This window comes from Dermacentor andersoni, chromosome 5 (assembly GCF_023375885.2).
Source record: "Dermacentor andersoni chromosome 5, qqDerAnde1_hic_scaffold, whole genome shotgun sequence".
NCBI lineage: Eukaryota > Metazoa > Arthropoda > Arachnida > Ixodida > Ixodidae > Dermacentor > Dermacentor andersoni.
The window spans coordinates 11,574,950-11,587,717 of NC_092818.1; the positions used below are offsets into that span (position 1 = coordinate 11,574,950).

Consider the following 12,768-nt stretch of genomic DNA (forward strand, 5'->3'; position numbering starts at 1 on the left):
AACGGCTGAAATTAAAGATTGTGAACTGTTCCTGGATGCTTTAACAGTGATGTTATAACTCTTTTGCATATATTAACTTACTGTAACTGCTGTAGATTTTTTTTCCTATAGTATACTGTGGTAATCTGTGCTATTGTATATATTTAAACTCATTTTTAAGCTGTTATTGTATAATTAGGAATGACCACTTCTCTTGAATCTGTGACCATTCCCCTCTGTAATGTCTTTGATTCAGAGGGTAAATAAATATTTCACCTACAGGGGAGAAATGGGGAGTCCGATGAAGCCTGGTGTTGCCAGATAACGGTGCATTTTGAATATCCTCTAGGCCTAGTAACACACAGACAATGAGCTTGTAGTTAAGGCAAGCACTGCACCTTATGATGATTCAGGAAGTCAAGCGTGCTCAGGAGGCAATTGCTGTAAGGTGTCTGTGGAAATGGCATACGCATCCCCAGCCAATTATCGTGATGCCACGTGATGCACTGATAAAAACCACCAAACAAGAATGACAGACTTACTGTTGCCTGGACGAAAATAAGTGCCAGAGAAGAGATTGAAAATATATGCTTCGTATTTATTAGGTGTATCCTTGTTCACTCAGTCAGAAGTGAACTCGTTGGTCGTGGGTCTCTTGGCAGGCTGCCAGGCAAAAGGGGCCCCTGGATGTGCAGGCACCAAGTTCCCCTCAGAGCATCTGGCGCAGCACATATGGCAGGATGCCACCATGGTGGAAGTAGGCCAACTCCACCTCCGTGTCAAAGCGTAGCAGGGCCTCCATGCTGCGCCCATCACTCAGCTGCATGCACACACAATTGTATATTGTCAGTGGGTGCCTCTCCGATGCCTCTTCGAGTAAATGTTAAAATTTGAATACAGTAGGCATTTGCCAACTCAAACTTGAACGGACCAAGGCATTTAAATTTGTCACAGATGAAAAAAAAAAAAAGAAAAGCATGGTCAAACCGTATGTTGTGCTATTATATGGATACATTACACGTTCAATACCTTCTTCTGTGCAAACCCCTAGTGGAATCGGATACATCTGCATTAGAAGACTGTCATTTTAGCAGTCAGCATGTGACTTGAAGGAGCTGCATATTGTTAACAGCTCAATCAACTAGTAGACTTTGCAAGTACTAATTCGCCCATGGTAACCAAAGTTTCTTGTTGGAACTTTTCTTGGGTGCAAGAAATCCTAAGAGATGGGCATCAGACTTTAACTAATGTCTCCACGCCAATGATTCTTTAAAACTTTCCTGCTTGCCTACAATGTAGCCTTATCACTGCGCATATCAAAAGAGTCAGACATCTCCGCATTCTGTGCTTAGGGCTCCTCTTTTTAGTTATGCTTTTGACACCTCATTTACAACAATCACAGGGATCAAGAAATTCAGATACCGCACTACACCTCATCAGATCTTGAAAAGTGCAGACACAATAGCAGTAAGATATGCTAGTTTAATCTCCGAACAAATTGTATGAAGTTAAATTTCTGCTGACTGTCTTGCGATGGAATGTCTTGCCTTCACACCAGCTATCTGAATATAGTGCGTGTTTCTCAGTAATAATTCATTTATGTAAATGGGAATGTTGTTCTTGCATTTCCACATAATGGTGCAATGACAGGGTTAATAGATTATTGGTTCAGCAATGCAATATGAGCCTGAACTATGAACCAATAGTGGAGTACAGTCGAACCCGGCTATATCGAACTCGAAAAAAAAAGAAAAAGCCAATCAGTTTGATATAGAGCATAATTCGATATAAGCCTGCAAAATAATTGGATGTCATAAAAACACATACCATTTATAAAATCGCTTTATTGATGAAACCAGCTTAGTTTTGCATGGAATAGTCCTGCATTTCCTTCTGCTTGGGCAATTTCGCTGCCTGCGATGCACGCACTTCTCCACATTGTCTAAGGAGTCAGAGCAGCTGAGGCCGCAACCTTCCACATTCGTGCAGAAGCACCAGACTAGTGCGAGTGCCCCAATCACCTCAAAGGATGTGGGCAAAGGACCGTTGTTGCTTTCCTCATAGTGCCCACTTTCACTTGTGCTCGCCACGATGTCGGCAATGTAGTCTTCGTTTTCGGGCTCTCCTGTTGTCACGAGACCATCATCTGCACTCACAAACTCGTCGACCGTTGATTCGTCAGCGGCTTCCGGAAATTCTGACAGCTCGCCCCAAACTTCAGCAACACCAGCAACGGCTCCATTGCACCCATCAGAATTTACAGTCATCACCGGGCACACGGAAGCCGGCACATCTGAAGCAATTTTGGATGAACCACTTGTACATGATCGTGAGAATGTGTCAAGCGCCACGGGGACTGAGTCACGAGTTTGTCCGCTTAGCCCTAATCTCTCCCTTTTTCTTCAAGATCATGCTGAGAGTGCACCTTGGAATCTTGCACGCTGCGGGGCATCCGACTTCTCGCCACGTTTGACCCGATTTATGATTTCGAGCTTCACGACGGAAGGCGAATTCTGTCGCTTCATCAAGGCAACACTACAGGAGAAGGCCCACAAGGCACAAACACAATGAACCAGAAAAACAGTGAGACAACTCGGACCTTCGCCATCTTGCACGACGAGGGCACAAGAGGCCCTGATTGGCTGTCTGAACAAGCGCTGCGGGTGGGCCAGGATCATATTTTGCAGGGGGGGGGTGTAGACGACTCATCCGAGGCAGCGTGGTCACGATAGGGAGAGCGGTTGGATGGAGCCGCACTGCCATGTTTACCCGCCGCTGCGAGGAAAAGCCAACTTCTGGGGGCACTTTTCTGCTGCTTGACGTTCGATATATCGGAAGTCGCTGCTATTTTTGTTCGATATAAGCGTAATTTTTCCTATATATCGAACTGTAACTATACCGTGTCCAGAAATTGTTTGATATATAGAATAATTCGATGTAAACGGGTTAGATATAGTCGGGTTCGACTGTATTATATTGCAATGAGAAGTATAGAAACATGGTCACCCAATACAAAAGTTTGTTTCAGAGCTCTACGGGCTCTTTTCCATTTACTACTTGAATTACGACCTTTTCCAGGTTGGACCTCTTCCCACTGGCTTTCAACAGTCATGCAGTGTGTGACGTTGCAACATGCAGTGCACCAGCGCATCATTTGCAATGCATAGACACCTGGCTACACTCAGCTGCTGACACAGCACATAAAGAGTTATCACAATTTAGTATTGTTGTTAAGCATTCCCAGCAGCTATTGAGTGCAACTGTGTTTGACACGTGTGACTTGCTCACTCTATGTGAGCACATTTTCGTACTGACATGATGTTGATGCCAACCATTCAGGTGACAGACACATGCTATGCTGACACAAACTGCCAAGCATTCACAGTGTAGCTGGTTGTCGTGCCAACAAAGTGGATAAAAAAGAATCTGCTGACCATTGTCAAACTGACCTTTGCACGTATCCTCTAATATACGTATGTTTGCTGATGACTGCATTACCTACCGCACCGTGCGTCACACTTACACATATGTAGCACACTTACACTTCAAGGCCATTATCACTGCATTCTAGCATTGACCTTGCAACACATTGACACAAGCTATACAGTAACACAAAACATACAAACAATTTATTACGCCGAAACATCTTATGAACTACATGTTATCAATGTGTTCACTTTATCCAATAAAGCGTTGAGATGCTTGTAGCAAAGTAAAGACAACAGCAGTTTAAAACCAGCGAAACTCTCAATAAGAGCTTTTCACAACGATCAAACCAGGCCAAACTGTAGCCAGATGATCCCTGACCTGCAAGGTGACCTTCTGTGCTGGGACCAAGTCCTTGCCCAGGTGGAGGGTGAAGCGCTCGTGACCCGTCAGGCCCAGACTTTGGGCGCTCTGGCCTGGCAGGTACTGTAGGGGCACAATGCCCATGCCCACCAGGTTGCTGCGGTGGATGCGCTCGTAACTCTCCGCCAGCACCATGCGGATGCCCTGCAGACACAGCCACCACCAAATGTGCATTTTTGTACCTGCACCATCATTCCTGGGCCTTGAAAACTTTGAACAAGCTAGGTTGAGCCGTTGGTTGTTCTGTTTAATAAAAAATTATGGTAGAAACCATCTCACACTGAATTTTGACTTTAAAGCAATTAGCATTGAAGCAATGTAACAACACACCGCATTGCCAACGCAAAAACTTGTATGAGGTGTATATACAGCCAGGTTAGGTTAGGCTTCTCCCAGCACTGGATAAATTTTAAAGGGTTCTTGTTTGTGAATAAGGAGTGGCACACGCAGTGACCAAAGTTGGCGTCAAAGAGGCCCATTGAGGAGCAGCACATATCCAATGCCACATACCCAGTGACTCATCTTGGTCCGACAGATAGTCTCGAACCCGGTTGCCTCAGCAAAGCAGTCCAATGCACTGCCTATTAGACCATGGACTACCCAGGGGCACAAGTTGGCATGAAAATGGTTAGAGACGCCAAATAGAAAGCTACAGCAAAGTGCGTGAGCCACTGCAAGTACATGAGAAAAGGAGGCCAAGGCTTCCTCGAAGCGATCGGAAAGCGGTGATTGTATGAATCTATCCGAAGAATGCTAATCACATTAAAATTTTTGCAGAACGCATCTACAATTACTATCCAGGTATGCAAATAGGCGAAACGAGTCATGTATGAGCTGTGCACTGCAGCCAGGCACCTCTCTTGCATGTGCCTTTCAGACACTGAAGAGAGGCCCAATCTGTGATCAGAAGCAAATTTACTGTTAAGAACAAGCTCAAAAATTTCAAGCAACAATTTCTTCACGCTTGCAACATGGTCTTTCCTGAGAGACAAACAACTAACCAGACCTGAGTAGACATCCAAATCCGTGATGTTAGGCGGAGCTGATGGCACTGTCGCCTGTCTTTCATTTACGCACCTTTGCTGGCTTACCTTCCGTAGTAAAAGTAATTGTTTTGCTACTGTAGAAGCACAATTTACTGTCCTCCTTAGCATCCCTTTTAAGTAATAACAACCAGATTAACTTTGATGCCTTAGAGGTTTCTTTGCAAGTGAACAGCTTGATAAATGGGACGAAGACTAGCAAAGACCACTCACCGACTAGCCCAAACAGCCACCAGTCCCCCACGGTTCTCTGGCGGGCAACTAAATCTTATGGAACATTACAGAAGACACCGGCTGAGCTAAATCGAAGCATTTTGCACCTGCCTGCATCGCAATGCAGACTATGTTCATCTCCATGACACTATGCTCAAGCAGCAGAATGCCACAGTCAATGAAGCACTGAGGCAATTTTCTTTCCAAGAAATGTGCAATGCACATTTATGATAGTTTAGTTAGGCTTACCTGAGACATGAATTTTAGCAAGAACCTTGAAACATTTTTCAAAATGAACTGAAGAAGAGAATGTGGAGACAGGACTAGCTTTTCTTCTTTCCCAATAATTCTGCAGATCATTTTAGGTTCTCGATAAATGAACCGTACAACTGTCTGCGAGAACGTATAGCAGAGTCTTGTTGATATGATCCCATTACATATGACTACCTGGCGCCAAAGTTCATGATTGAGAATACAGGAAATGCCCCAGTACAGTTACATTTCTTTTTTACTGGTTCATAGGTTCCCACAAAACGTGATCTTTCGGAACCAACGTTTAGTACATTGCCAAACTGCAACCAGATAATATGTTTTCCAGCTGCTATATACCTAAACAAGAAAAGGCGCAAGGCGTGCACAATCTAGAACAGTAGCCGCCTGCTGCGGCAGCTTCCTCGCACTACTTGTCCGACCATCTAGCGTGAGAATGTCGGTGTGCAATTAATTTCCTATTCCAGTACCAGCAAATCTCCTCCCGGGTAGTGAAACGCTTCATTCACAGCAATTGTCGCCAACACTATCATGATAAGCGTCTCCATCTATCCGTTTCACAGTGCATAGTGCACAGTGCCATTGGAAGCATACTGCATGCTTTGAAATGGCCCCTTACCAGGATGCATATTTACAATTGCTAGTAGGTACAGCAGGGCGTGGTACTTGCGGAGACTTTTGCTCCTAGAATATACGACTCTGCCTAGGTACTATGGAGAAGTTTCTTAGCGCATGTTGTATGTTCGTCCCTAGGTGTGCTGGCAGTAGTTGCGGGGCGCGGTTTAGCATCGCAAGTTGGCAGCTGGACGTAATTATATTTATTAAATCCTGTTTTTTACTAATTGAAACAATGCGTCATTATTTTGCATTATTGGCGGTGCCTCTAGGACATCAAAGCGGCAACAGGAACATCAAAGCTAGAAACCGGTCTGGTTCATGGGTTGGTTGAGGCTCGCTGAGGCCTGCGCATGCCAGGGGAGTATAAGATTGGATGTCCGATATCGTGGACAGCCAATTTTTTATGTGAACACCCCCTAGCATGCTTCGCCCTTCGCGGCTCCAACCCACAGGCGGCCCTGCTTCCAGCTTTGATCCCCCTGCTACCGTTTGGGTGCCCTGGAGATCCTGCACCGCCTGCTTTAATATAACCTCAGGTGCTCTCCTGAGGCCTTCGTTTGACGGTTACATGTGCCCTCCTGGAGTAGTGCTTGTAAAAAATGCAATATATTGTCGCGACTAAAAAAGCGATCTGCAGCTTATACAACACCAGTCAGAACCTTGCCCCTCCAGACACAGTGATCACCAAATGGGGTGTCTGTGCCCACTGCCTCACGCAGTGGGCACAGGGTACCACACGGGCAGCCAGTGGCGGAGCGTAAACAAACTGGACAACACTCCACAATGCCGGCATGCCTAGGAGACAAATGCATACAACACGCGTTAAGAAACCTCCTCTGTAGCGCCTTGGTAGACTCGCATATTCAAGGAGCAAAGGCCCCCAGATTTTCTCTCACACCCGCTCTTACTTGCGCCTGCGCAGAAATGTAGAGTGCCATGAGTAACGCCACGCCCTGCTGTACCTACTAGCAATTGTAAAAACGTCACCACCACCAGGACACATAGCAAACTTCGGTTATATGCTGGAAGCTGTTATGTGCCCTTTAAGGAGTGCTCTACCGAAATAAATTTTTCAAATTACAGTGAAACCTCGTTAAACCGTAGTTGGTCAGACCTTGGAAAAAGTACATACTAAACGGTAGTACTGCTTAACCAAAGTAGCATGAGATCGTCGTCCACTTATCTGTCAAAAACGGAACTTGGAGAGAGTGCGATGAAAAGGCAAATACATGCAGTATTTATCCGCCTTGCGCGACAAAAACCTGCTATTTTCATTTTCGTTTCATAGCGTGGTGGCCTAGCAGCGACGACAGTGGCCTCAAACTTGCTGAAGCTGTGAGCCACCTTTTCAGCCAGCCCCCTCTTCTTGGCAAACACTCACATGGAAGATTCCTCATTGGCGTTGCATGTTCTCCATGCGCAGGCGTGCAAGCGCTGCAGAAGTCGCGGGGCGTCTTTTGCATTGCGGGGTGCTGTTCTCATCGGAACGACTGCATTGATGATGACAACATAACATGCAGCTTCTGTTATTGTCGGGCCTGAATCGCTCGTGCCTCACTTTCCGTGTCGTCCTTATCACTCTCGTTAGGTGACACTTCGGCAGCAACAGAGGCAACGATGGAAGAAAGGGGAACCTTGTAGCCGACATCTTTTCGCAGTCGCAGCAGCGCTGCTGATCAACTTCTTCACATTCGAAATGCCCCACACCGTAGTCAAGAGTAGATGCCTTTCGTGTGCCAGCGCCGACTTCTTTGTGCCACGTTCGATAGCATGAACGATGTCCAATTTTTCTTCTATGCTGAGCACCTGGTGCTTTTTTTCCGAGCTTCGGCATTATGCGAGTCCTTGCTTGCATGACACCGAAATGATGTTGATGTGGCTTCACGCACAAACGTACAGGGCGCTTGGAGGCCGTTATTCTGACCTCTGAGGATTGTTGTTCTGACGGGCTGTCCGAAGAGGACCACGCACTGCCCGTGATTGTGTGACGAAAAGTGGAACACTACATGTTAACCAACATGTACATTATAAGCTGGCGCGGTTTATGCGAATACAAAACGCATTATGTTCAATGGCTGCTGAGTCAGGGATTTCACTTTACTACTTTTAAAATGAAACTACTGTTTAAGCGGGTATGGTTTAATGTGGTTTTACTGTAGCTTATTAATATTTTATTTTACTTACAAATACAGTGGAATCTTAATAAATGGAAATTGCTTAAACAGAATGCAGCTTTTTGCGCACAAGACAAGGACGAAAAAGAGGCTGAGACACACTGCGCTAATGCGTCTTAGCCTCTTCTTCGTCCTCGTCTTGTGCACAAAAAGCTGCATTCATGTCCTACCAACATGCCCAAACAGTCACCTTAGTGAGCTTATACAGAACTGCCTTTCAAATGGAACACCATCCTCATGGTTGGTTGGTATTGTATCGTCCCGACGAGAACAGCACCCCGCAATGAAAAAGCCGCCCCGCGACTTCTGCAGCGCTGCCGCGCCCGCGCATGGAGAATATGCAATGCAATGAGGGATCTGCCATGTGAGTGTTTGCCGAGAAGAGGGGGCTGGCTGAAAAGGTGGCACGCAGCTTTGTTTCTCAGTAAATGGAACTCCTGATAAACGGAACCAATTTCTCTGGTCCCCTGAGGTTCCGTTTAAAGAGAGTTTCTTTTTGATGGTTCTTTTTGCTGTCTGTTGTCAACGAACCTGGTGCAATCTGATTTCATGTATGCATGACATGAATGGTGTAGAACTTTCTGGAAGACATGTGGGCACCAGCGAGTACTCTGCGTGGTGAAAGGCAACGACAGCACACATGGCCCGACCTGGGAAATAAGAGACACACTTGAGGGCTAGTGAAAGAGAAAGAAGCGGAAGACACAAGCGAGCGGGAGGCTGCAGGCACGGATTGAACGAGCCAAGGAGGTTCGAATGAGTCCTGAGGGGACTATCCGGGATGTACTGCTGGGCAGCCTTGTGACGGGCCATCGAGGCCAGGTCTTGCCGTGTCCAGTGCCTGGCCGGCTCCAGTGCTTTCAGGTTTCCTGTGCTTTCAGAGTTCCGGCACTACCAGGGATCTTGAGCCACTACCTCAGTGGCTTGTCGCCGTGTCACTGTCCCTGACTATGCGACTCAAGTCGTCTCTGTTGCGCACGGTGGGCCAGCGACGAGTACATCCACATGTGAGCGAACTCAGTTGGACCATATGCCGCGACGCCCGGACTTCGCGTGTTAGTAGGCGAGGTACGGGAACTGTGCAGTGTGCCGCGGCGTCGTATTCAGCGCCGCATTAGAAGACAGCCTTAATTGGTGCTAAGTTTGAAGTCTTGTATCAGTGCAGGGTTGTTAATTATATGTCCACTGGTGCAACCTGCCCGACTATCACCTTCGAGTCCTTCCTCACCGCACCTCACGTCAACAAATGTGACGGTCCGCATTATTACCCTACATTATCTGGCATCCGCTACAGGACTAAACTCTCGTAACACCTTTGAAAGTCTTACTTTGTTTATGTGCAGTGGTTAAGGATGGATGCCAAAAAATTGATAGGCATAGGTAAAGAGTTCGGACTCACAGGAAAGGCACTCCAGCAGCGGATGGATGAGGAGCTTAGCAAAGAAAGAGAGCACTGTGCAGAAGGGCATGAGGCTGCCAAAGAGGACCATGCACGACAGTTTGAGTGGCAAGCTGGGGAACGCCAGTTGTTAGAACTACGGCTGCGTGTGCAAGAATTGCAATAGCCAAGTCAAGCAGTCGCAGATGAGCCAAGTGATCGAGAAATATATAATCAAGGTTTCCGAAGTCCCCACAAGTTAATTCCAGCTTTCAATGAAGCTCGGGATGAGCTGGACGCATATATTCTGAGGTTCAAGCGAGTGGCCATGTACCAAGGGTGGCCTAGCAACAAGTGGGCCCTGTCTCCAAGTTTGTGTTTAACGGGGGAGGCTCTCACTGTCGTCGGATGTATGTCCGCTGAAGACGCAACAAACTTTGCAAAGCTTAAGGCAACACTGCTCCCGGGGTTCTCGTATACTGAAGAGGGCTATACGAGTCAAGTTTTGAGAGGCCAAGCCCGACAATGGCGAAACAGGTCGCCAGTTTGTAGGCAGGCTGCTTGGTTATTCATCACTGGCAACAGTTGGCCAAAACTGAAAGAAGCGAAGTTGCAAAGATTTTGACAGTTTGGCGGAAACAGCGGATCACTACCTCGAAGCTCAAGGTCTGACAAATCTGGCTAGAGGTGGAGAAGAAAAGATGTATGTGAAGAGTGGGACGCAAGCCAGTGAGCCATCAAGCGGTCAAGCAAAGCCCCATTGCTTCATTACAACAAGCGAGGACACAAGCCGTCAGAATGCTGGTCTAGGGCTAGTGGATCTAAGGCTGCAACTGGTTGGAAAGAGAAGCCTCAAAATCTGCCAGGAGGCTACGAGGCCTGCAACGCAACAAGGCTTCGTGTTCACTTTCTGAACCTCACCAACCAACCCGAGAAGATAGGTTGCATGAATGGCACACACATGCTGTAAACACTGAAGATGACAGTTCTGAAAAGATTGGGTTAGGTGCGCAAAGCATCGTTAGGCAAAAACTAGGACAGGAAAGTATGCAGACAGCAAAAGGGCATCTGGAAGTACAACCGGTAACTGTTTTGCGAGATTCCAGTTACGACACTGTTGTAGTAAAGCATTCTCTTGTGCGAGCCAGCAAGTTTACTGGGAAAACAAGCAACGTCTATTTTTAGATAGTTCCATACAATACCTTCCCGAAGCTGAAGTCCAAGTGGCCTGTTCATTCTTTAAAGGAACCATGCGTGCCATATGTATGGAGCGCCCACTGTGTGATGTTGTGTTAGGCAATGTTAACGGTGTTTGCCCCTCCCTCGAGTTGCTGGGAGCCACAGATTCGAAGATGGAGCCTACCACGCTACATTCACAAGAAGGTGCAGAGGGTGGCCTGCTCGACAAGGAAAATACCTGCTCAGTTTTCGATAGTGCAATAGTTGCTGCATCACGTTCCCTTACAAGGCTGCCAGTAGCCCTTGTACACCCGCTAGATGTCTGTCCTGATGCATTGGCAAAGTTGCACAAGGATGATTGAAGTCTCAGTGTTTGCTTCGGAGACGTAGGCAAGACCAAAACCACGCATTCTGCGACTGTCACAGTTATGCTCCTCAATGATATTCTCTTTCGGCGTTATAAATCTGCGACAAAAACGGAAGTGGAACAGCTTGCTGCTCTGAGAGACATTCGGGGATCAGTCCTGAAGACAGCCCATGAAGGAATTCTCTCTGGTCACCAAGGGACAAAGACAATGGCCGACAGGATCTCAGAATAATTCTACTGGCCTGGCATTCAAGCAGATGTCATCCCGTTCGTGATATCATGCGACATTTGTGAGAGAACCGTCCCAAAACATCTAGTAGAACATGTACCTCTTGAAAACATGCCGATAATCAATACTCCTTTCTAGTGGGTTGCTATTGATACTATCAAACCACTGTCCCCTACTTCCACTAATGGTAACCGATTTGTTCTAACCATGGTGGACTTTGCAACACATACCCAGACGCAGTTGCTTTGCCAAACAGTGACACGGAAAGGATTACCGAGGCGTTGCTTACGATGTTTTCCCGCATTGGAATTCCACGGGATATAGTTACCGACTGAGGTACACATTTCACCTTGCAACTCATGAAAGGGTTAAGCCAGCTGCTTTCGTTCAGGCAACTACTGACTACGCCATACCACCCAATAGGAAATGGTTTCGTGGAGAGTTTCAATGGAATGTTGAAACAAATGATTCGGCGAATGTGCCAAGAAAGCCCCAAAAATTGGGATTGATACTTGGGCCCCACTGCTATTCGCATACAGAGAAGTCCCACAGACAAGCTTGGGCTTCTCGCCTTTTGATCTTTTTTATGGCCGTTACGTACGTGGACCTATGACCATCCTCAAGGAGCTGTGGTCAAGGAAACATCTGGACGAAGAGACAAAAACGACGTACAGTTACGTAGCAGAGCTGCAAGAACGGCTGCAGCAGACATGTCAACTCACCCACGAGGAGCTTCCAAAAGCAAAAGTTACAGAACAATATTATGATCGCAAGGCAAAGGCACGCCACATTGCCGTCGGAGACCAAGTATTACTGTTGCTACCATCCAAGAACAACAAGTTAGTCCTAACGTGGAACGGACAGTTCACCGTTCTTGAGAAGACAAGTGACCTTGATTACGTCGTTGACTTGGGCACGCGAATAAGTGCTTTTCATATAAACTTGCTTAAAAAATATGAGGAAAGATGTCCCTTTTCGTCAGCTGATCACCAAGCCGCTGTAGCTGTCAACACCCGTGAAGATGAAGGGAACGACCCGCCATTTATTGTACTGAAGCAGAAAGAAACTTTCCTGGACATAAAAATTGCCACTGAATTGCTTGCCGAGCAAGCTGTAGAAGCAAAGGAAACATTGGGCCATATAACGTAAAACTATTCCAATATGTTTGTATTCCAACCTCCTGACGTCAAATTTGCGTAACTGCTGACGCAAGCATCGGGCGGTCACCCACAGGGTTGTCTGAACAAACCAATCAAATGGTCCCCTCGTTCATAGGAGGTCACTTTTGTTCGCTTGAAAAACGAATAACATTGCCTGCACTGAGCTGCTTGTTTTGTTTAATTGACTCAGAAGAGGCGAGGAGCATGCTCAAGTGGAGAGGGATTCGATGGGGCCGAGCCACTGCACTGAATATCGATAACCGGATGAAGACGACGGCATGCAATGGAAGCTTAAGAATGACGCTAAAA

The 12,768-nt window shown here is 46.6% G+C and overlaps 1 protein-coding gene across 2 annotated transcripts in view; it reads right to left on the reverse strand.

Moving 5' to 3' along the window:
* Window positions 1-556: 556 nt before the first annotated feature.
* Window positions 557-12,768, reverse strand: part of LOC126530117 (cytoplasmic aconitate hydratase) — a 269,805-nt gene continuing 257,593 nt past the window's right edge. For both annotated transcript variants that reach the window (XM_050177555.3, XM_050177556.3), the window contains 2 exons: window positions 3,787-3,972; window positions 557-799 (listed from right to left, as the gene is read on the reverse strand). In XM_050177555.3, coding sequence (XP_050033512.1) covers window positions 689-799; window positions 3,787-3,972 — 297 coding nt within the window. In that variant the 3' untranslated portion in view covers window positions 557-688. The remainder of the gene's footprint in view (window positions 800-3,786; window positions 3,973-12,768) is intronic.